Below are 23,752 nucleotides of genomic sequence, written 5' to 3' on the forward strand. Positions count from 1 at the left end.
GCTCGGCTCGCACTTCCCGGGCGGGCGGTGGCTGCTGGCGGGGCGGGAGCTGAGCCGAGCCATGGCGCCCGTCTTCGCCGCCCTGCGGGTGCTGCTGGGCCTCTTCTTCCTGCTGACCGGGGCGGTGAAGCTGACGGACCAGATCTCGGCCGAGCTCTACCGCCAGCTGGTGAGTGCAGCGGCCGGCCCCGATCCGGCCCGGCCCGGGAGCGATCCGGGCTCTGGCAAAGCGGCTGGGCCGGGCGCGGGGGGGGGGGTGTTTCTGCGGGGCTCGTGCAGGCAGCAGGTCGGGCCCGGGCTCCTTCCCTCCCTCTGTGCGGGGCTCTCCGCAGCCGGCCCGGCCCGTCTCCCCCCAGAAGGGAGGCTCGGGAGGGGGGGGTATTTCCACCTCCCCCTGGCCTATTGCCCCCCCCCCGCAGTTCCCCCCCGGCTTGTGGGGCGGTGCCCCCCCCCAGGAGGGCGGCTGACCCCCGCGGATACAGGCCCAGGGCTCCTCCGCTTGCGGGTGTGGGTGCCGTGTGCTACCGGGGCGGCTCCCGGCACGGCCCAGCACCCCCTGGTGCGAGGCGCTGTACAGAGTGACCCACAGCCAGGGGATGCCCCCCGCCCCAGAGAGCCTGTAGTCCAGGTGACGGTCCCCGCTGCGTGGTGTGTGCAGGCTGCAGTCCGGCCCGGGGGGATCTCGCCTTGGGGCGAGGATTTGGCGGCGCCTGGGACGGAGCGAGGTGGATATTCTGCGTTTCCACGAGGGTAGGGACTGGTCGTCCTGGTCAGGGACCCATCGTGCAGGGCGCTGGACAGGCCTATGCCTGCGAACTGCTCTAGGCAAGGGCACCCTGGCATCCTGCTCGAAGCCTGGTGTCTTCAGCTGAGCCCTCTGCAGGAATAAGGGGCCGGATCCACAACGGCTCTGTAGAAACCAGTGGAAGTGAGCAGCCTAAATCCCTTTGTGGAGCTGGGCCAAGGACCCTCTGGGGAATAGGATCAGGGCCACAGAGTGGAATGTTTCCCAGCCAGAGTCGACACGACTTTAAAACGTCCAAACCTGTTCTGAGAGATCGAAACCTCAACTGAACATTGCACTCTGCCAGCAAGCTTCGTTGGTTACCAGTTAAACCCTCCCATGGCCGAACTGGCAGGGAGGGAGACATGATCTTTTCTTTCCCCTGCCTTTGTTTACGTTGTATGTCTAACAGCAGTTTGTCCGTAGCAGTCACTTGCCCTGTCCCCGGGTGTTGTAAGTTCTCCCTGTTGTTTGTGTGGCTTTCTCACAGCAGCGGGGGAAAGCAAAGCACACAAATAAAATCAAACGAATGGTATTTGCATTTGGGTTCCGTTCCCACCTCTGTCACTGACCTACTGTGTGACCCTGGGCAGGCTGCCGTGTCTCCTCCCAGCTCTTATCTGCTTAGATGGCGCCGGCCTTGAAAAGCTCACTAGCGTCCCTCTGAAAAGGGACCTTTCCAAAAAGGCCTCCCAGACCCTAAGTGTAAACCACTGCCCATCTGCTTCCCATCGCACACAGCGTTTGATCCTGCGCTTCAGCTACAGTGGAGCCAAGAACGGTATTTAGGTTTTTGTTTTTGTGGGTGGTTTTTTAAAGCCATCCTCCGGAATTCCCCCACTGAAAACCAGGCCCCTGGCCAGCCCTGGATCAAAGCCCCGAGCCGACATTGCACTTTGTGCCTCTCCAGAGCTGCACACAGCCACTTGCAGTGCTTAATAACGACCAGCGTTGGCCCCGTGCAAGCTGCAGACCTCTGCCAGCATAGCCAGTGCCACTCGGCTGTGAAGAGGTGTGATCCTTGACCGACTCGGCTGTGCTGGCAGCGCAACTGCAGTGTGTTTACTGGTCAGGCATGGTTCACTCATGCGGGGAAGTTTTATCATACGGGTACAAAGTGCAGCTTTGCTGGTATAGTCCCCTGGTATTTCTAGCGTAGACATGGCCTCACCTGGGAACAATACAAGAGGATCTATTCTTATGTTCAGTATATTTTCTATCTTATTATCTGTCTCTTTCCTAATAATTCCCAGCATTCTGTTAGCTTTTTTGACTGCCGCTGCACACTGAGTGGATGTTTTCAGAGAACGACCCACGACTCCCAGATCTCTTTCTTGAGTGGTAACAGCTAAGTTAGACCCCATCGGTTTCGATATATGGCTGGGATTATGTTTTGCGTTGTGCATTACTTTGCATTTATCAACGTTGAATTTCATCTGCCGTCGTGTTGCCCAGTCACCCAGTTTTGTGGGATCCTTTTGTGACTCTTCGCAGCCTGCTTTGGACTTAACTATCTTGAGCAGTTTTTGTATCACCAGCAAATTTGGCCACCTCGCCGTTTACCCTTTTGTGCAGGTCATTAATGAATATGCAACTCCCTGGAGTTAGTCTTTATTGATGCGGGTGGACCTGAGAGCAGAATCAGGCCCCGCACTTTCAAGGGCTCAGCACCCACAACTGGGGGTCAGGTTTTCCGAGCTCAGCACCCAACCTGCTGCTCTCTGGATGGTCTTTGCCTACGTGAGTCTGGAGAGCGCTTATGCTCCCGCTAACTGCACAAGTTCGGGCTCAACAACCCTGACGTGGAAAGTGACATAGAATTAGCTTGTAACAGCCCCAGCACGGTCCAAGTAATGTTTTATAATGGATCCCTGCACCTCTGGGGGGGCCGAATGCAATTGCCCTGCAGCCATGGAGAGCGCCAGATTTCCCAGATTGCTTGTCATCCAATCTGTAGCCCATCCTCTGACAATCTGTGTGTCCACCCACACCCTGAACTCAACTGTTTTGAATATCTGGCCAATAGAGCCCAATCCTTTTCCTGTTAAAATCACTGGGGTGGAACTTGGCCTCTTTCTAGTCAATGGGTGTTTACCATTGGCTTCAGCAGGGCCCTGATTGTACTCCGAGTTTTGCTCCAGGATGGAGATCAGGTCTGGCGATGCAGCTTTCCGTTATAACCAACCCGCTGGCCCTGCATCCTTGTGGATAGGTAGCTTCGTTGGGCTTGCAAGATCAACCAAGAAATTGCTGCTAATTTGTGTGTGTGTGACGGGAAGCGATTCTAAATCTTGGTTTAACAAACTGCAACCCGGCTTAAGCTGTGTTCAGTTTGCTATAAACGACTCCCGCGCTAGTGACGGTGGGGTCTGACCGGGTCAGCCTCCTGTGAGATGACACGGTCTGTGTTAGCCATCCTCGGGCTGAATGATGCTTAAGTCCCTCTGAAATGTAAATCTTTCAGAGAGCCCTCACTGGACAGTTTGCTCCCTGGAGTTGAGTACACAGCCTGCGACAGAGCAAACTCTGTCCCATGCCCGTATGGAAATAGGAAACCGGCGTGGTAGATGGCTTAGTACTCTGTGTGGCGGCTACGGTGATTACCGTTGATGATCATCTGTTAGGGTCACGGTACCTGTAACACTCTGGAAGCCCTGGCTCTGCGTCCTGGCTCTGCGTTACGTAGCACCGTCCATCCAAAGAGCATGTTAGCTACCCGCCATGGGAAGTGTCGTTATCCCTGTTGCAATGACTGGGGAAGTAATTTGTCCAAGGTGACCTGCTGATCTAGTGTCAGAGCTAGGGAGAGACCCCCGGAGGCCTGACTGCCCAAGCCTCCTGCTTAATGCACTAGAATAACCCTAAAATTCCCTAAGGTGGTTGTGGGGAGGGTTCTTTACCCCCCCACCCCACCTCCCAAAGAAGAACTTGGAGCCAGTTCAAAAGCTGAGTGGAGGTGCAGGGCGGAGACGTGGGCCATGGAGTTCCAAACCATGGCTGCAGGGCCGGGACCTGCTTCTTCAGGGGCTGCCCGTCTCCTCTCTCATGAGGACCGTGCGCTGTGACTGAGCAGCTGATCTGCCCTTGGCCCAAACGCCCCGTTCCCAGGAAGGGAACTGCCGCGGGCCCCCCGGTCGTGTCGTGTCTCTCCTCCCCCCCCCCCCCCCCCCCCCCGCTGACTGACGCTTCCCTCCCCGTTGCAGAAGTCCCAGTTTGTGCAGTTTGCCGATGTCTTCCCCCTGAAGGAGTTTGGCTACAAGCCCGAGCCAGGGCAGTACCTGCTGGTGGTCGGCTTGATCGAGGTGGTGGCCGGGGCCCTGCTGGCCTTTGGGCCCCAGCTCCTGCAGGAGATCAGCAACTTCGTGCTCACCGTCGTCATGATCGGTAGGTGGTGGCTGCTGGGCTCCTGGGTGAAGCTGGCTTGTTCCTGAGAGCTCCCAGCCCTGCCACCCGCTCTCCTCTCCTCCCAGCGGGGAGTCCTTGCCTCTGTGACAGCCCCAACGTTGAGCTTTTCTCCTCTGCGTTGATGCCACCCCGTCTTCCAGAGCTCACAGCCCAGCCACCAGCTCTCCGGGTGGTTCCCTGGTCCCTCCCTCCTCAGGGCAGGGTGCATGGTTCCCACACTTATCTCCAGCCCCTGGGGCAGCAGATTGGCACCTCGACTGGCAGGCTCTGCCCACCTGAGCCCTGCTGTGTGCCTAGGCGCGGCTAATGTAACCCACTGCAGGATGCCCAGTGTCAGAGATGGAAAAGGTCAGTCAGGTCTCCTCTCTCCTGTCCCCCTCGGCAGGCGGGTTGTTCCTTTCTGGCCGTTCCTCAGGGCTTTGCCCAGCTGCAGGAATTGGCGCTTCCACCAGTTCCTCCTGCCCTGATATTCAGCCTTGATTTTCCATTCTCTCTCCTTCCTCCCGTTAACCCTCCTCGTCACCTGTCGGCGAGCTCTCAAGCCTCCCCCGGCTCTCAGTTGTCACCGTGCAAGCTCTGCCGATCGAGCGCTCGATGTTCCTTCATTTAAATTCGTCCCCCAGCCTTCGACGGGTATAAACCCGCCCCAGCTTCCGCCCATCGCTCGTCCAACACCAAGTCCCCGAAGAGCGGCTCAGCAATAGTTCAGTGTTATGGGGGGGCGGGGGGGGAGTCGCGGTGAAAGGTGGGCGGCAGTCTGCAAAACACCAGCAACCGAACAGTTACAGACCAGTACATGTGCCCTTGCTCCCGGATGGCTGAGAACAAAATGTCCAAATGGCCTGTCGGTTACAGGCCAAAAAAATCACTGCCTGCTGGGATCAGGAGGCTGCACACGCTCAGCTGAGGACCCTTGGCTTTTAATGACAGAACTGGCCTTAATGAATCGGTCCCTGCAAGCAGCATGGGCTGCGCTGGTTAATAGCGTCTCCCTGTCTGCCAGGCCCGGGGCTGTGCAGGTCAGATGGGGTCTCATTATCCCGTCACAGAACGATGGGCATTTGATTCCTCGTGGGCCCCATCTAGCCCAGCCCCGTGGCCAGCAGCGGAGGGCTCCGAGCAGGAATGTACTGCCGGCGATTGGACCAAATCTGCAGCAAGGATAACTGGAAGGCAGCCGAGAACCCAGACTCTGTGCTGTACCGCTCACGGGGGCACGGTCTGGTGTGGGGAGGGGTAGTGGGGGCTTTACATCCCCTCTGGGATTCGGGGACCTGCTCTGCCCGCTCCAGCATAAATTAGAGCATCCCATAAATTTACCACCCCCCGTTGGCTGTCCCGTTGCCCCTCCCTCCCCTCGGCGTGGCACTGGGGGCTGCAGGCGCCACCACCCCAGGGCTGGTTAACCTGGCGGTGCAGTGGCCGAGCTGCCAGGAGGAGGCACAGAATCGGGACCGTTGGCTCTCCGGCTGCCGTGGGAGCGTCACCTGCGCCGGCAGCGGAGTCCCCTCGCTCTCGAGTCTGGCTGTGGTCAGGTCAGGTCTGGTGAGAAGCTGGATGTTCCCGGAGAAGCTGCGGAAGCGTGTGCAGTTGCCGATGGGCCTGCAAGTGCTTGCAGTCGTCCCCTGCCAGAAAGCCCCTGGGGGAGGCTGTGCCCTGATTGCAGAGCGGGAGCAGAGCCTGTGGACATGTCCCCTTCCCATTCCCCCCGCCCAGCATCCTTGTCCTTCGGCAGCCGGGGCTGCTTCCCCCGGGGGACGTTCAGTGGGTCTCCGGGGAAGCTGCAGTGGTTTCCCTCATGTTTGTTTGCTCCACAGCGGAGCTTGTGCAGAGGATGGTCTCTTGGCATCAAAGCGAAGATAAGAGATTTAGAGAGAAATCCCTGGCAGAGGAACGTGCCCTTTGAAGCCTGGGTCCAACCGAGCTGGGCCTGGGCCTGGCGCCTCGGGGCTGGGTCAGCATCTGGGGAGTTCAAAAATGTTCTGTCCCCTAAAGAAAACGTTTTGCACCTGACCCAGGTTGGTGCAGCTGGCCTGAGACAATAGTTCCTACAGGTGTGAACTGCCTCCACCCGTCTCGTGGGATCTGTTGACTCTGAAGTGTAATGATGACGGTTCAAAGCCATGGGGAGAGCTGTGTGCTTTAGGATGCTGGCCCGGTGAAGGGGTAGGTCTGATGTTTTATTGGTCCATCTCCTGACTCTTCCCCAGCAATGTTTTCTTCTCCGTGTCTCCCCAGGGGCCATCTACACCCTGCTGGTGCTGAAGGAGCCCATAGCCATGTGCGCTCCGGCTACGGTCTGCTTGGGCCTCCTGCTGCTGCTCAACATCCGAGGAAGGGGGAACAGGGCCAAGTCCAAGTATGAGTGACTGGACTGAAATGGGGGCAGGAAACGTTGTCCCCCAAACCAAGGGTTGCACTGGCATCGCTTCCTGCCAATGAATCACAGCTTACGCACCGTACCCCCTCTACAGCGGCTGGCTAGGGACCAGCAGGCCCTGCTGGCAGAACTGGGGCCCAGTGCTGAATAATCCGGGGGGCACTGGGACACCTGCTGCAGTTGGGTGCAAAATGTGGGGAGCAGCTGCCCGGCTGGAAACTGTGCGCGCTGGCCGGGGAGTTTCTCTTTCTGCCCTGGCTTTGAAGGCAGCCCCGTCCTGTGAGCAGCCAGGTGGCGCTGGGTAACTGGCGCTGGGTCATGGTGCGTTGTGCTGTGGCCTCTGGCAATGGGCCTAATGCGGGGGGGACGCTCTGGAGTCTGCCCCGAATGGGTAACAGCCGTATGAGCTCTGAGCTGCTACTGCTTGGTGGCGGGGACAGGACTCCGGGGCTTCCAGTCACTGCCCTGCAGACACAGCTCCTGGCCCTGGCCCCCCAGCTCCCTGCTTCTGCAGGCAGCGGTGGTGGGGGGGCAATGACCTGCCCCGCTGCTCTCATCCCTCCCCCGCCCCCAAGCCTGCTCCGTTTTGTCAGGTAGCTATTTCAGTAAACGTCAGGGAGGGGTCACGGCTTCGGGAATTTTTCTTTATTGCCCGGGACCTCCCTGACCTTGACTAAAAATCACCGGGACGAAGCCTGAGCTTTGCTAACGGCCAGTGGGCGCTGTCGGAGCTGCCGCTGGGCATCTCGGCTGGTAGCTGGCAGCTCCCAGCCCTTGGGAGGCGCAGACAGCTCCGCTTTGCAGTGGAAGCAGCTGAGGTGGACGCAGGCTTTAGCGCCGGACAGGCCCACACGTCTCTGCTGGCCGGTGGGGATGGTGCGTAAGGACTCGTGCCTCCTTCGTCCCCGCTGCGCCTTCCCACCCGGCAGTGTCCCTGCTGCGCAGAGCCAGCGGAGACGCAGCTTGGTCCCGGGAGGCTGCGGATCTTGCGTCGTCTCCGGGGTGGGTGTCGTGGGGTCTCCCTAGCCAGGGCCCTGTGACTCCAGCACAGGATCCTCCTCCATCCGGGCGCAGCCAGGTCACCATCGCCAGTGAGACATTCTGCCCCCTCCCCTTTCCCTGCCTTCTGGGCCCTTCCCTGCTCTGGGCCGGTGGCTCTCCCGTCTCAGTTCTCCCCCTGTGCTCTCCGCGCCCCACGAGCCAGCCCTGCCGATCTTGCGCTGATTCCTTCCGGCTGCGGGGCCCTGGGGCTGATTCCCAGCAGCTGCCTGCCTTGCTTCTCCCTTCTCCCCACTGCACATCCCAGTCGGTCCCAGGACCAGCCCCCCCGGCAGACACGAGGCAGGGGGCAGTGGGAGCTTCCTGGTGCTGGGCCGGACGTGCCACCGCCTAGGACTTGCCTGGGATGCTCTGCAGGGAGCAGGGACTTCCCACTTTGCTCTGTCGCTAAGAACCGTGTCTTGGTGCCGGTGCCCCTTGGTGCTGCCTGGCCAGGCCTCGGAGGAGGAAGTGGTGCTGACACTGTTCTCCGGGGGGGCCACGTGGCGCTGACTTTTAAATAAAACCTGTATTTCTAACATGCTGCCTCTTGTTCTCCTGGCCCCGCTCTGCCACCCCGCAGCCAGCGACGGATGCGAATGTCTGGGTTCGCTGTGATGGGCTGTGCCATCCCTGCCACTGAGAAACGGAGAGGTACCTGCGCGGGCTCTGGGAAGGGCGGGGGTGATAACGAGGCAATCCTCAGCCCTCTGTGGGCAAGGCACAGTGAAGGAAACTGGCCTCTAGGGAGACTCCACTGTGTCCTGGACAGGCAGGATCCAGCTGTGTGCAAGGGAGGGCGCAGGTGGGGTGTGAGCATAGGGTGGGGCTGGGCGGAGGGGGGTAACCAGGCTGAGTTTGCCCATGGGGGTGCAGGTAGGGAGTGGCCCTCCCCTAGCTGGGACATCCCCAGAGATCAGAGCGGGGGAAAGCCCTTGTGAGTGGCTGTGGCCAGAAGGATGGTGAAGGTCCATGGATGGTCACAGTGACCCCGTTGCCTAAAATTGTTTCAGGAAAGCGGTAGGAAAGAGACAGACAGACCCGGGCTGAAGTGATGTAAGCAGAGGGATCTGCTGGTAGCCCTTCAGGCCTGGGTTAAGCTTGACCTCATCTGGTGTTTGCCAGGCAGGCATCCAGCAGACTGGCCCCAGGGGCTGCTGCTCTCAGGTGCACCAGGTAGCCACGTCGTGGGCAGACTCCGCGGCCAAGGGCTGTACAGCCACAAAGCCTCCAGGGGAAGGGAGGATGGCAGGTGGGTCTGTGCTTCTCATCTGGCTTGGGGGCTAGGGGCCCGGCCCGGTCTAGCAGGGCCCCACGGCCGCAGTGCAGGGAGCAGTTTCCAGCGCGGAGCAGGCGAGACCCCCGCGGGAGCGGGAGATGGGAGAGAAATCAGCCTGCGGGACGATGGCAGGTGCAGCGCAGCCGCTGCGGGGGCGGGAGCCGGCGCCTCTGAGCTATGTGCTGGGCCAGCTGTCGCAGGGCTGGGGGTGAGGGCCCAGAGCCCCCCCCACCCCAGAGCTCTGTGACTGCTCAGGCCTAAAGATCAGAGCTGGGCGTGACGCGGAGGTGCTGGTCCAGAGACGTCTGGGCCGATGCTTTTGCCGGTATTGATCTGACCCCTCGGGGCTTCCTTTGGAGGTGAGGGGAGGTACTTTGGCAGGGGTGTGGGTGGCTTGTGCTGCTCCTGCCCATGGGCTCTGTCCTGCACACACGGCCCCGTCAGACTGAGAATACAGGCCCTGGTCTCCGCTGCCCTACGTGGGGGCCGAGGGGGTGTGGAAAGCTGTGGCACTTGCTTTGCACTTGTGCAAACAGCTGCACGAGGACCTGGGCAATGGAGAATCCAGGCTGGAGGATTTGCCCAGCAAGCGCAGACAGCATGTGTCCAGCTAGCATCTGAGCTGTTGAAGGAGGAGGAATTCCTAGGACCGCTCCTGATTTCCTGAAGGGGATGGATTTTTTTTCCCTGACCCCTACAGGCCCCCCCCCACACACACAGAGCTTGAGATTTGATTGCCACTGCCATCCGACTTCGCAGAGCTACAGAGGGTGGGCCCGTGAGCTGGGAGAGTGGAACCTCTGCCAATGGGACGTGCCTGCTCCCGCTGGCTCTGGGGGGCTGCGATGAGCACCTGACCCTCTTTGCTGAGACAGGGAGACTACCTGCCGCAAGGAGCTTCCTTCCCATCCACTCTGCAGTGCCAGAAACACCCCAAGAGGAGCCCTCCCTGGTCACCGATGAGTCACCCTCCCAGTTGGCGTCTGTGGGATTGATGGGAGTGCTCAGGTCTGGGCTCACGTTCGTGATCGAGCCTCAGCATCTGCCTTGATGACCTGCAGCAGGGGGTTCCTCAAGCTGCGGGAAGGAACTCTGAGTTCATTTTGACAATAAAGGAAGAGCCGTCTGTCCTCCAGCCTGATGTTACAGGGATGCTGAGTTGTCAGTGCCACATCACAGCCCGGTGAGCTGCTTGGCAAACAGCTCCTTGGTCTGGTTTTTGCTGACAATCGAAAGGAATTATTTAGCCCCTTCCCCAGCCTGAGCTGAGTCTCTGTAACTGGGGTCAGACCAGGTGAGACAGTCTCTGGGGCTTGGGTCGGCACCTCGCAACCTTTGGCTCTTTTTTTCCTGAGTGTGGAGAATTAATTTTTGGGAAAGTCGTGGGCAGAACAACCTCTGAGAACCAGGTCCCCTCACCCTTTGCATCCATCCCTGCCCATCTGGAAGGGAGCCGGGCTCTGAGACCGGGGTACACAAGGGGACTGGACAGACTTGCTGAGGCATTTCCTCTGGAGTCCCCTGAGGAGTCTGATCTCCAGAGAGAGGCACCGGTCCCCAGCTCTGGACATTTTGCTGCTGCTGAAATCCCTAGCTGACCCCAGCCAATACAATGTACCGTGTGTTATACTCTCTCTTCTCCTTATGGCTGCAAAGACACCCCGGCACAATGTGGCCCTTACAGTGCTGTGTGCCTGAGTCTGCAGACAAACTGACACTCCAAGCGGGGTGTGAACAATCGGTCACCATGGATGTTGACTCTGAAACCTAATGATGGATGTAAACAGCAGCATATTTCATTGCAGATCATTTTATTCAAAAAGTGAGTGAATTGCAGAGCTTGGCTGTGTGGACGAGTCTGAGTGGAGTACTGCCACTTTTCCCCCTGTAACCTGACCTCTGCTGGAAGCAGCCCTGGGGAGCAGTAAATTATTTGTTCTCAGGCTTCCCACTCACGCACGCAGAGCAGCAGGCCCGGTGTTGGGTCACGGTTATTTATGTTCACACATTGGTACAGTGCCCATCAGTGTGTTCTGGGCGCGCACACCCATGGCTGGGTCCCCAAAGGAAACCATCTCAGAATGTCTTTCTTCCCTTCCATCCAAGGTTCTCAGAGCATGTTAGAAGCGTTAATTTAATTAACCTGCCAAGCCCTGTTGCTCAGATGGGAGGAAACTGAAGCACCGAGAGGGGGAAGTGACTCAACCTAGCTCATACCACGAGTCTGGGACTGGAAAGCAGGTCTCCTGACTCCCCAGCGCTGTGTCTGAGCCATCGGCAGAGCCCAGATGAAGCAAATGCTGAGCCTGTGTCTGGCTGGGCCTCCTGGGAGCTCGTGTTAATTCCAAACTTCACTTTGAAAGGAACACAGCACACAACCTGAAAGGAGCAGCGGCTGCAGCTTGGATCTCCCTTTGCCACTCATTGTGGAAACTTGATCAGAGGGCGCTTTCATGCTCCGCATCCAGCCCCTGGGCTGCCGCATCAGCGCTGATAGTTCCTGCCCCGCGGCCTCTCCTGTTGCTTGTGTCCATGGGAGCCCAGTTCTGGGGGTCCCTGCTAATGTTTCCCTTGGCTCAGAGCCAGTGAGGTTCAAACCATGACCCCTGCACCCCCCGTTCCCGTGGGAGACGCACCATTCGGCTGATGTGATCTTCAGAGGTGTAAACGGGGGTGTAGTGAGTCGGAGCAGGGTGGTAATTTTACCTCCATATGCAGCGATGGTGAGACCAATACCGAAATTCTGCAGCCGGGTGTGGGGGGGTCCACATCTTAAAAAGGCTGTTGAAGAATTGGAGGAGCAGAGAAGAGCTGCAAAAGTTATTTGAGGGCCAGAGAAAATCCCCTGTGGTGAGAGTCTGAAAGAGCCACTCACTCTGTTTACTGGCTTCAAAAGGAGCTCGAGCAGTGATTTGATTATAATGTGTAAATAACTTCCTGGGGAGAAAATATCCATTCTGAAAGGGCTCTTTAATCTAGCGGAGGAAGGCGGAACAAGAACCAGTGGCTGGAAGCTGAGTGAGACCCGTTCAGATAGAAATGAGACGCACGGCGTTAGCCCTGAGGGTGATTAACTGGTGGAACGTACTGCCAAAGCCAGGGTGGATTCTCCATCTCTTGATGGCAGCAAATCCTTTCAGGAAGATCCTTTAGTCAGACACAAGCTCCTGGGTTGAGTACAAGGTCACGGGGTGAGGGTCCATGGCCTGTGCTATGCAGGGGGGGGTCAGACCAAATGAACTGACGGTCCCCCCCCACCAATCTAGGAATTGCCACCAGAGTCCCTCATTTCCCAAGGTGAGCGTCGTCCTTCTGGAGTCTGGGGTTGAGTTCAGGCCCAGTCACTCTCCGGCATTGTTCCAGTTCCAGCCAGCGGTGCAAGCACTGGTGTGGCTGGGCAAAGACATGAGGCGCTGTAATTTGCAGTGGTGCATCTTGCCCGAGTAGTTGGCCACCAGCAGGTGTAAGCAGCGCCCGCCCCTCCTGTGAGCGGGTGGATTCTTGCCCCCGGGGGAGGTGCTGCTGTTCTGTATCCCAGCTCTGGTGAGGAAAAAAAACTTCCTTACAGCTGCAAGGGAAAGGGGAGGGCTGGACACCTGGGTTCTGCTCCCAGCTCTGCTACTGCTTATGGATGAGTTGCTGACCCACTCCGGCCTCAGTTTCCCCACCTGTAAATGGGGACAGTGATGCCCACCCCTTGGCAGGGTGGGGGAGGTGTGAGTATTAATGTCTCCAAGTTCCTTTCTGGTCCCGATCCTGCAGCGAGCGCTGTGTGGTCAGGTTCCTGGGCCCCACTGCAGTCCCGGCCGGTGCCAGCGCAGCCCCTGGCTGGCTCCTCCGCTGCCGCATTGCTCAGTCAATCTGGCCCTGAGAGCAGGGAATGAAAGGGCCCATTATCCCTGCCATGTCACACACGGCTGATTCATCCCAGCCGGCACCGCGCTTTCCTGCTGGGCTAAGCCGTACGGGTGTGGGCGGGAGGGCGGGGTCAGTGACCCAGGAGCCCCCTTCACCTCCGCACAGAGTGACCCCCCCCATTGCTTTGTGCCCTGGCTGTTTGGTCTCCTTGTTCCCACCTGCATCCTGCTCAGGGCCGATTGTGTGTGAGGCGGGCTCTGCTGCCCGGCCGGGGGCTGACGGGAGACCATGGCTGAGCTGTCTCCGGGAGCCTGAGCTGCGTCCCCTTGCAGTGCTGCTGGCCTCCTGGGCCCTGGGGGAGCCGTGGAAGGGCTTTTCCTCCCCGCGTCCCCTTTTACAAACATGCACAGGTGCCCTGCCCTGCCCTGCCTCCAGCTGCTGCCCCAGTCCCTGCGACACCCTGTGGATTAACCCTTGCCAGAGAGAGCGAGAGACGGCGCGCGGGGGCTGCAGGGAGCGGACGCGCCCTCCCTACAAGACACACAGCCTGGCTGGACTCTTTAAAGCCTCCCGGAGACCTGGCTCAGCCGGACAGCGACGTGCAGCAGGGGCGGGACTGCGGCCGACCCTCAAGCCAGCCTAGCAGGGTAAGACGTGGGCTTGGGCCGGCCTTTTCAGCCCAGGAACCTGGGCATCCGACTGGCCCCTCGCTGGCAGCAATGTCCCATTGCCGGGGCGTGCTCAGAACTAGCCAGTGCTTTGGATGGGGCTGTCTCTGAAGTAGGGGGTGACTTGCTGGGGTCGCATCTGGAGCCAGTTTCCCCCTTTCCAAGACGAGTGACTGGCCGGAGGGCTTTCTCAGGGCAGGCTGTGGGAGCCCCCATTTCAGACCTGGAAACCCCTCCAGTCACCGTGTCCCCTACCTGGAAAAGCCTTTGGCTGCCCCCTTTGTAGCTGCTCTGTACACTAGCCACAGAGCCAGGAATGGCAGAGCCCTGTGTTCCCACGCTCACAGAGAGGGGCATGGAGACAGGAAAGTCCTAGAGATCGCTGGGAACCTTCTGCTAGGTCAGGACATGCTCCCCGAGAGCCGCTGCCGTGTGGGACGGACCTGGACCTGCCATTCTGCTGTGACAGGGCTTTCAGCTCAGTGCTGCAGAGCACAGAGGGGTGGTGGTGTCGTAAGAGTGAGCTTCAGAATTTGTATCCGGGGCGTAGGGGGATGTGTGGGAAGAGTTTATCTATCATCATCTGTCTATCTATCTCTCTCTCTCCAACTTGGCCAGTCCCGTCTCCTCTCTGTACCTCAATTTCCCCGTGCATTAAGGAGGGATATTGATATACCACCTTTGTAAAGAGCTCTGAGATCTGCTGATAACTGAGCACAATATAAGAGCTAGTTCCCGAGACTCTGTGCTCCAATCTAAATGCCACAGCTGCTTTGTAATAAACAGTCTAAAGAGAAAGCGTAAGGGGTACAAGTCTTTTCTTGTTAGCGAACTCGCTGCTCTGCCTGTGTGCTTGGGAACAGGGCTGCTGTAGGTAAAATGTCTAACGTGCTGTGTCAGTATGACATTTAAAAGTGCACCGGATTTTCAAGGGCTCTGCACCCACAATTGGGTTTCCCTCAGGACTTCTGCAGCCAGGGTTCCCCTAACGTGGTGATCTGTCCCAAATTCAGCCCCACCTGTCAGGGCCGAGCTCCTAACTTCCACTGATTTCAGGAGCCTAAATACCTCTCAGGAGCTGGGCTTGGTCACTAAATACCGACACTGAGGGGGGAAGGCAGTGGTTCTTCGATTGCTTGCTCACGTCCATTCCATGGGAGGTGCGCACGCCCTCGTGCATGGTTACTGGAACTTTTTTTCCCTTGAGCAGTACTCGTAGGGCCGGCTCCGGCGCCCCCGGGAGCCCCGTGCATGTGCTGTGGTATAGGAGGTGCTGCCGGCCCAACGCCCCCTCAGTTCCTTCTTTCCGCCTGTGACAGTTGCAGGGACTGCTTCGGCTTGCATCGCAAGTGCTCGGTCCCTTTTGTTCTCCTGAATTGTTGTTGGTTGTGTTAGGTAGACAGGACCGTGAGTGTTGTTGATAGTGGAAGTTAGGCACTTGGGATAGTCCGGGCTGGGACTTTGCCAGGAGTGGGGCACGCCCCAGTCACCAGGCTTCAAAGGAAGGCCTTTCCACCGAGCGACCCCCACGAGAGCTGGCTGAAGTGTCTGGGGGGAAGCTCCTCGTAAGGACAAGTGCACGATTGGCCAGGCTTGCAGCCCTCGGACCCGAAAAGACAGAGATCCGTTTGAAAGCCTGACTCAGGGAGGCAGCCCTTCGCTCGGCCCCGAGGGGGTTTACAAAACGTACGGGGTGGTGGCGGCGCAGCTGAGGTGCAAAGGGGTCCGCATTTTCCCCGACCTGGACGACTGGCTAATCAGGGGCAGGTCCAGGACCCAGGTCCAGAGCGGTGTAGATCTGATGTGCGCCGCCTGCTGCCGGCTGGGCCTGCTGCTAAACAAGAAGAAGTCCACGTTAACCCCGAGGCAGCGGATACAGTTCATCGGGGCCATCCCGGACGCTTCCCAAGCCAGAGCGTTCCTACCCCAGCCCCGCTTCGAGGCGATGTCGGCCGTCACCGCTCGCCTGCACCTCTGCCCGCAGGTAACAGCCAGGCACTTCTGCAGCGGTTAGGCCACATGGCGGCCTGCACTTACGTGGGGAGGCTGGCTCGCCTGAGACTCGGACCACATCAGTCGTGGCTGGCCTCGGTGTATGCTCCGAGCAGACATTCCCTGGACCTTGTAACTGCTGTTCTGCCAGATGTGTTGCTCACGTCTGTTCCACGACCCGCCCCCCGTCCCCGCCGCCGGAGTTGGCAGCAAGAAGGAACTGAGGGGGCGTCGGGCTGGCAGCGCCTCATGTACCACGGCATGTGCGGGGGGTTCCAGGGGGTGCCGGAGCCGGCCCTGCAGGTACTGCTAAAGGGAAAAAGGTTCCAGTAACCGTGCACACACCTACCATGGAATGGACGTGAGCAACACATCTCATTGAACAGCTGTTACAAGGTAAGTAACCGTCTTTTTTGGTGCAGGTTAAGGTGAAAAGCTCAGGGCAGCCTGAACTCTGGGGTGTCCGGAAAATCCCTGTAACACAAAGTGTGTCCGTGGCTGGGACCGAAAGCTCAGCACGGGCGGCTTGAGTCTCTCGAGAGAGGCTGCTGCGTTTCATGGCTGTTTGTCGGCTCAGGGGTCCTGGCAGCGTCTCGGCCTCCCGGCGCGAGGCTGAAATGACTTGCGTACACCAAAAAAGCCACAGGCCAAAAAGCAGCTTCCCGGCAGCTGTGTGACAGTTGGGTGAGTGCGTGGCAGGCAGGATGTGTGTCTGGGCTGGGGCAGCCTCTCTGTCTCCCTCTCACACTCACACTCACACTCAGTTGGCCTGGGGCCCTGCTGCCACAGAACAAGTCAGGCGGGCAGAGTCGGTGGGCAAGGACCACCCAGATTTTCTTCCCACTTGGTCTCTGTGCTGCTCTTTGCTGCATCTCGGGGGCTCTGCCCTGCTGGCTGTGTCACAGAGCCAGCTCCTGCGGGCTGAGTCGCAGCAGAGCTCAGGTACTCAGCGATGGCCCAGCCGGGGTAGTTCAGCAGCGGGGACGCCGATGACCATAGCAATTCTAGGTCCTAGTTCCCTTGGCTCTGGGGTGCGGAGTGGGGACCCCGGGGATTCAGAGCTGGTAAACGTGCCGGCCTGGCCGTCCAGCAGACAGAGGCCTTCTGAATGGCCTCCGAGCAGGGACAGCGAGAACAGCAGCGTCCCTCGCTCCTGCCCCAGGAGGGCCGCTGCTGGAGGCTCAGCTGGCTCTTAGTTGCGCCTGGCCTCGTACTGGTTGCTGAGGTTGCTAGCCAGGGGGCCAGCCAGTGTCCAGTGAGTCGGTGGTTTCAAAGTGCGTGGTGGGGAAGACAGGAAACCTTTCTGGGTGTCAGTAATGCCTAGAGCTGTACAAACCTAAGCAGTGTCACAGGGGCAGTGATGCAGCCTCAGGCTTCAGGGCCCAAAGTGAGCGGCTGCAGGGGGCAGGAAGGAATTTCCAACCCTCCAGTCTCCGCACTGAACAGCAGACAGCACATTTGCTGGAGGCTAGCCCCTCTCAGGGGCAGGGCAGAAGCTGCTGATCTGAGCTGAGCTGCTCGGTCCTGCCCGCTGGGAGCTGGTTGGTTCCCCAGGTGGAAGCGGAGTGTGTGGCTAGTGGCGGTGCTGGGTGAGTGTGCACAGCAGGCATATCAGTCATTGCCAGGCGGGGAGAAGCCAGCGCCTGGCTCGGCCAGGCCTCGGCTGTGGGGGAGCCACCCTGCCTGACTGGAGCCGGAGGACTGGGGGGACATTCCGACGGGCGCAGCTATGTGAGTGTGGCAGGAGTGCTAAGCTCCTGCAGCTGTGAGCCGGAGCCGGGGCAGCATCTCTGCGGGAGCCTCTCTCGGTGGGTTTGCCTCTGCGGCCCCGGATGCAGCTGTGCCTCTGACTCATGGCAGAGGCTGGGTAAATCCTTCTCTCCGTGACAGCAGGCGGGTAAGAGGGGCGTGGCTGGGGAGATCAAGCCAGGCTAAATCTGGCTTCCTCTGCTTCTGTATTCAGGGTTCTCCTTTGGCCCAGGGAATGGCAAGGTTGCCCCAGACGCTCGCTGCACAGCTGGACATACCTGCAATGGAGCGAGGGCTCCTTTCCACCTCTATCCCTGCCACCCGGTCGGTATTTCTAACGTACTGCCACTGGCCACGGCATCCAAGCCGCAAGGGCGCACCTGGGCGAGACGCTGGGGCGGGGAAAGTGCTTCCGTTGGCTGGATGTCCGCCCGTTGCCTGCACTTCGAGCAGAGAGCCACTGCTGGATCGGGGCCCTGGATCCGGCTGCAGTCCCAGGAGTTTTCCTTAGGGCAGCGGTTCTCAGCCCTGGGGTGCGTGTACCCCTGGGCGTGTGCAGAGGTCTTCTAGTGTTCCCCACACATGAGGGCACCCCACTGTTACCCCGATCCGTAGGGCTCATGGCATAACCCGGTTCATGTAGGCACTCCCGCCCTTTCCCAATTCACACTTTAAGGCTCAAAGGCACCCCTCCCCCCTTTCCCAGTCCGTTGGGCTGTAGGTGAAACTAACCTGGTTCATAGACGCACACCCACCCCCTTTCCCAGTCCGTAGGCTCCGGGTGTATACTACTGCGGGTTTGCCGGATCCTTTCCCAGTGAAGGAGCCTTACACAGCCATTTCCTTAGTCTCTATTTATTAACAATTACCGCAACAGAAGACACACGCTAAGCATCCAATGCGCGCCGCTCCCAGTGAGACAGACAAACTTCTCCTGGGGGCCAGTCAGGATTATTGGGGACTCCAGCTTCTGTGCAGTGTGATTGGCAGGATGTTGAGGTCTGGCAGATCTGATTCTTGGGCCGTTTCCTGCCAAACTCCCTTTTGAACTTTAGTTTATATAGTTAAAACTTGGGTCCTGCTTAGCTGTACCTTAGCCAATCATTTAAAGCAAAGTATTGCAAACCACCAATCCTAGCCCAGTACGAAGCAGTTCTTTCACCAATCCTAGCCCACCACCTTAATCGATTTAAGCAGTGCACACTTCGTTCTGCAACAGACAAGAACAATCCACCAGACAGAAATCTTTCAGCTAAACAATAGAGACTTGGGTGCCATAAAAGAAAATAGGAAGTGTAGATTTTTACAGCCACACCTGTTGATAAGTGGTGTCTTTCCAGACAGAATGCTAGCAAAGAAAGTGTTCTGTAAGCACCTGAATATCTGTTTCTCTGGTGGTGGTAGGTCCTGTTAAGACAGGAACGCCTTCTGAACAGCCTGATGTTACGCTGGTTTGAAGTAGTTTCAGGAACGTGAAGATGTGACCACCTGCTACTTAGCTCATGGCTCCTGCTTAGCCAAAAAACAAGGCCCCCCAAGGCCTCCGACCTCCCACTAGGAGGTGCATCAACTCATCTAGGTGTGTGCCTAGGTTTACAACAGGCTACATAAAAAGTACTGGCAAAGTCAGTACACAACATTTCATGCAGATGCTGACTTGTTTGTACTGCTCGAAATGCAAGTACAAGGTTTATATTCCAGTGGCTTTATTTCATAATTCACTGGTAAAGGCGAGAAAGTCAGCAATTCGCCGGGACCAGCGCACTTGGGGCACTTTTGGAATTGTTTTGCCTGCTTTTGTGAGCAAGTAGTTTTGAAGTGAGGTGAAACTTGGGGTACGCAAGACACATCAGTCTGCTGCCCTGCACCCTTGCAGGAGTGAAGGCGTTGGTTTGCCTGGAGGGTGGGGTGGGGATGGCGCTGAGCAGAGCCCCAGTCCCTGCTTCCGCTCAGCAGTGGGCCCGGAGAGGACCTGCTGCCGTTTGGGTCACATGCCGGGGAAAGAAACATCCAGGTCCCCATTGCTGCTTCTTGTGCCTTGCTCAAAATCTGCCCCGGGTGAAACCTGGCCCTGAGTTCACAGGGGACAGTGACTCCAGCGGGGCTGCTCAGTTTGGTGCCTAGATACTACGGTGATGGGTACAGCGCATGGCGATGGGAGCTCTGGGAAAGCAGGCGGCTGGACAGCCAGATGTGCATAGATAGATGGAGGGATGGCTGGCTGGATGGACAGGAGCACAGATGGCGAGAGAGAGACAATCCCCCAGGCTTTCTGGAGCCCTGTCTGCCTTCGGGGGAGCAGCGGGGAGAGGAGAAGGAAGCACGGCGCTCGCTTGGCTGAGACGTTAACGGCCAGTCCGTCTGCAGGGCTGTGGTTTGAGGTTAGGGCTCTCTAGTGGTGATTCCCCGGCAGCCCCCACGGCTGCTGACAGCAGAGAAGAGCGGCACGTAGAGGGTGGTTTACCCGCTGCTTTCCCAGGAGCTGACTGTGGCCCTGAATGCGTCCTCTCCCGAGTCCCTTCGGGCCCTAGCAGCGTGACTGTGCCCCAGGCCAGCCCCCCTCCAGCGTCACGGGAATCGGGGGCTCAGCAAAGTGACAGACGCAGAGTCTCAGCTGGCATCACGCCGGGTAAGTGCTGCAGCTGTCCAACCCTGCTCCCCATACGACTCCACCGCAGGCGTGGGGTGGGGGGCCGGGACCCAGGCTTGCCTCGGCACACTCCTGGAGCTGGATGGCAGTGGCAGGCAGAGGGGCTGCCCGCTGAGAGCTGGGAGGGGCTGCAGGCTGGCGGTAGGTTTTGTAGATGCCGGGCGGCAGAGGGGATGGATGGGGCTGAAGGAGACTTTCCAGCTCGCTGCTCGGCGGGAGGCAGAAGAGCCCAGACAGTTTTTCTCTGTCCCCTGGGTCCAACCAGGGGGCACTGGGGTTCCTGGGGCCTGGCTGGCCTGGGGACAGCGATGGGGGCCTAGTGCCCCCCCCACCAAGCCAGGGCCAGGTAGTGTCTGTGTCTTTGGTCTCGGGGTGCTGAGGGAACAGGCAGCAAGGACGGATGGAACCCAACCCCTGTGTCCCGAAGGGTCATGTCAAACCTCCCTTCCCCTGTTCCGGGCTGCAGCCAGGCAGGGATTTCCCTGTCTGGGAAGGATCTGGAGCACTTTGTTCCTTCTTTTCAAGCACGGAGACCACAGCTCGCTCCCCTTTGCAGAGAGCTGCCGGGCGGAGGGCCAGGTGCTGGTTCCGGCCCTTGTTCGAACAGGGCCGGGCTGCCTAGTTCACACGGGGCACTGCGCCATCGGTGCTGGAACCAGAGGGGCTGGCCTGAAGTGGCTTCCATCATACCCAGGGTTTCCTGTCCGGTTCAGTGGCTCTCAGCACCCGGATGGTAGATGGAGGAGCGTGTGTGCAGGTGGGCTGGGAGACAGACAGATGGCGGGGAGGGTCTGGGGAGGGATGAATGGAGAGCGCAGGGTGTGGCTGGCTGGCTGGTTGATATGGAGAGCTGCTTCGAGGGGTACTTCTGGAGATGGATGGATGGGGAGATAAATAGGTGGAGGCGTGGGTCAGGCTGGGGCCAGGTTGATGACCCAGCTTTAGGAGGGGCTCCGAATCAGTGTTCCCTCCCCCTGCCTCAGGGCTCTGACCCTCTTCCCAGGCAGATGGCCCAGGCCTCCCCTCTAGCCCTGTCCCCTCTTCTCTTCCAGTGGTGCCGAGATGAACAACTGGACGGCCGAGCCGGCGGTGGGGGAGGCGCCCACGGGCCCCACCCCTGGGGCGTGCGAGCCGAGCAACCCCCTGCAGTTCGTGCTGGTGCCCCTGGTGTATTGCGTGGTGCTGGGCGTGGGGCTGCCGGGCAACCTGGTGGCCCTGCTGGCTTTTCTGCAGAGGGGCCAGGTGAGGAAGGCCATCCGCATCTACCTCATCAACCTGACGCTGGCCGACATCCTCTTCAACCTCACCCTGCCCCTCTGGATCCCCTACTACTTCGCCAGGGAGCACTGGGCCCTCTCTGAGGCCGCCTGCCGCCTGGCCGGGGCGGCCTACTACACGGCCACCTACAGCGCCCTTGCCTTCATGGCCCTCATCAGCGTCAATCGCTACTGCACCGTCCGGGTGGCCAAGCTGGAGCTGGCGCTGAACCGGCGCCGCGGGGCCCTGGCGGCCTGCCTGGCGGTCTGGCTGCTGTGTCTGGGCTGTGCCGTGCCCGCCCTGGCGGCCCAGCAGACCCGGGCGGGACCTCGGGGCACCCGGTGCTTTGAGCAGCACGCGGGGCAGAGGAACTACGCCTACGCCATGGTGGGCTTCTTCGCCGCCTCCTTCCTGGTGGTGCTGGGCGCCTACGCCTCCATCCTGAGGTCGCTCTCCGCCGCGGCCGCCGCCTCCCATGGCAGCCACCGCCGGCGGGCCCGGGCCATGGTGCTGGGCATGGTGCTGGTGTTTGTAGGCTGCATGGCCCCTTACCACCTCACCCTGGCCCCCTGGGTGGCCGGCCGGCCGCAGACCCCCGGCTGTGGCCCACCTTCCCCGCTGGACATCCTGCACACCCTGAGCGTGGCTCTGCTGAGCCTCAACAGCTGCATCGACCCGCTGATCTACTGCTTCTCCATCAAGTGCTTCCGGGCGGATCTGTGGAGGACGGCGCGCAGGATCGTCCACTGCCTCCTACTGGCCCCCTCCCCGCCGGAGCGCTCTGTGCCCAGCGTCCGGTCCTCCTCCTTCACCTCCTCCTAGCGGGGCCACTGGGGAATGGCTCGCGGCTTGGCTCGGCTCCCTCTCCAGGGCGCTGCCCCGGGGCCCCCGTCCATCCTCGCGCCAGCCTCCAGTGCCTTGGCCTGGTCCGGAGCATCTGAACTCGCCACCGGGGCTTTTCTGTTGGATGAGTGAGGTCGCCTGGTAAGATGACCCAGTGCCCAGCGGGAGCGGGGATCCGCTCCCCACCGCCGTGTCCCGCCCGCGTGCCCCGTGCAGTGGGTGGGAGCGGCTGTGACCCCGAACGGCTTTGCTGATGCGCTTGAGCCACGCTGCACGGACTCACCTGGCCCCTCGCTCGCTGCCGCCCCCAGCGGTGCAGCCCCCTGTGCTCCTCCGGGACGCCGGCCTCCCGGCTCTGAAGAGCTGAGGAACATGGGCCTCGGCACGTCTGCCTCCTCGGCCGCGCTGGCCTTGTTGCCTTCATGCCGCTGCCGGGGAGAGAGCCTTCTCCAGGGCTGCTTCTGCCGCAGAGTGAGGCCGGGGTCTGCTGCCCTGGCCCATTTTGGAACCCCTCCTTTGCTCAGCATGGCTGCGGTGCTGACCCCCCTCCCGGCCTTCCTGCTCCTCCTGTGGGTTAAACCCTCCTTGGGCAGACGTCCCCTGCCATCGCTCCCCGGGGCACATCACTCACCCACTGGCCCCGCCACGGTGTCTCCAGCCCCTTAGCGCTAGCCGGACACAGCTGCTGTTCCTCCCGCTGGGGCCGGGCCCCGGAGAGTTACGACAGGCGGTGAGTTGGGAGGAGACATGCGTCGCGATGGGCCTGGTGTAACGCCAGGCGCCCTCTCTCGCAGGGGCAGGACGGAGGGTCCCACCTGCTTGGGGACAAGGCTGCTCCGAAACGGGCCACGTGAATTTGTGCAAAAACTGCATGTTCTGTTCCAAGTTCTTCACCCCGCCTCGTCTCCTTGCTTGGTGCGGCCGGAATGGAGCGTGGCCGCCGGCTCCCGGGGGGGGCACAACGACACTGGCCCTTTAAGAAGAAGCCTGTGCACCTGTGACTGGTCACTTGACCCTCATATAGGGCCCTGGGGGGGGGTGGGGACTGGGTGAGCTGAGGACCTGGAGAGTCAGAGCTGCCTGGAGGAGCAAGGGGAGAGCAGGTGAGAGCTGCTGGGTGAGTCCGGTTGCTGCAGGACCCCTGGAGCAGGGCGGGATTGCCCAGAGACCAGCAGGGGGGCTGGCCCCCCCCTTTCCTGAGCCAGAGAGCCATTGCCGAGGCTGGCGAGGACTGAGCTGTTGGCCTGCGTTCGGGATGGTTGCCCCCAAGTGCCTGGCTGGGCGAGTGGGGCCCGCACCGAGGGCAGAAAGGAACTGGGGAGCCAGCGCTGATGGGCTCCTGGGTGGGCGACCTGTCCCTGGAGAGGGTAGTGGAAAACCACCGTGCTCTGATGTTTTGCTGGGGGACCTGGGGGCATGGTTTTCCCAGGAGGGTTGCACGGACCAGTGCACGTGGACAGGAATAAATTCTGCCCGAGAGGGGGCATCGTTTGTATCTGAGTGTGAGCGAGACTGTGCTCTTTTTTTGGTGGCTGGGCTGAGGGGAAACTGAGGCAGGTGCCCCTCAGGTTGGGTGCCTGCTGAGAGGGTCACTGTAAGATCCCTTCCAATGCATCTTCCCCCTGCAAAAAGGCAGGCCGCCCTGGGGGCCCTGTCGCATGGGGTGACTGGGGGCAGCAATCTGTAGGCTGCTGTGTAGTAACGGGGGTGGGCAGTTCCTTGGAAAGGACTCCAGACTAAAGGGAAGGGGGGGCAGTCCTGACCCCTGGGGGGGGCTGCACTGGTGGGAGGCGCTTACCCACGGGCTGGGCCTTAGTGGCAGCAGTGGGGATGGTAACCCTGGGGCGGG

The 23,752-nt window shown here is 60.0% G+C and overlaps 2 protein-coding genes across 2 annotated transcripts; both read left to right on the plus strand.

Annotated features, from left to right (window-relative positions):
- TMEM35B (transmembrane protein 35B) lies at positions 1 to 8,146 on the plus strand. The gene is made up of 3 exons (XM_067533831.1): positions 1 to 169; positions 3,988 to 4,168; positions 6,428 to 8,146. The coding sequence occupies exons 1-3, from the start codon at positions 62 to 64 to the stop codon at positions 6,556 to 6,558; spliced, it is 420 nt and encodes a 139-aa protein (XP_067389932.1). The 5' UTR covers positions 1 to 61; the 3' UTR covers positions 6,559 to 8,146.
- A 12,630-nt stretch (positions 8,147 to 20,776) lies between these two features.
- LOC137143797 (platelet-activating factor receptor-like) lies at positions 20,777 to 22,913 on the plus strand. Its single transcript, XM_067533787.1, has one exon. The coding sequence runs from the start codon at positions 20,866 to 20,868 to the stop codon at positions 21,880 to 21,882; it is 1,017 nt and encodes a 338-aa protein (XP_067389888.1). The 5' UTR covers positions 20,777 to 20,865; the 3' UTR covers positions 21,883 to 22,913.
- Positions 22,914 to 23,752: the final 839 nt, after the last annotated feature.

Source organism: Emydura macquarii, unplaced genomic scaffold (assembly GCF_026122565.2).
Source record: "Emydura macquarii macquarii isolate MOO-44397 ecotype Brisbane River unplaced genomic scaffold, CSIRO-AGI_Emac_v2 contig_3348, whole genome shotgun sequence".
Classification (NCBI taxonomy): domain Eukaryota; kingdom Metazoa; phylum Chordata; order Testudines; family Chelidae; genus Emydura; species Emydura macquarii.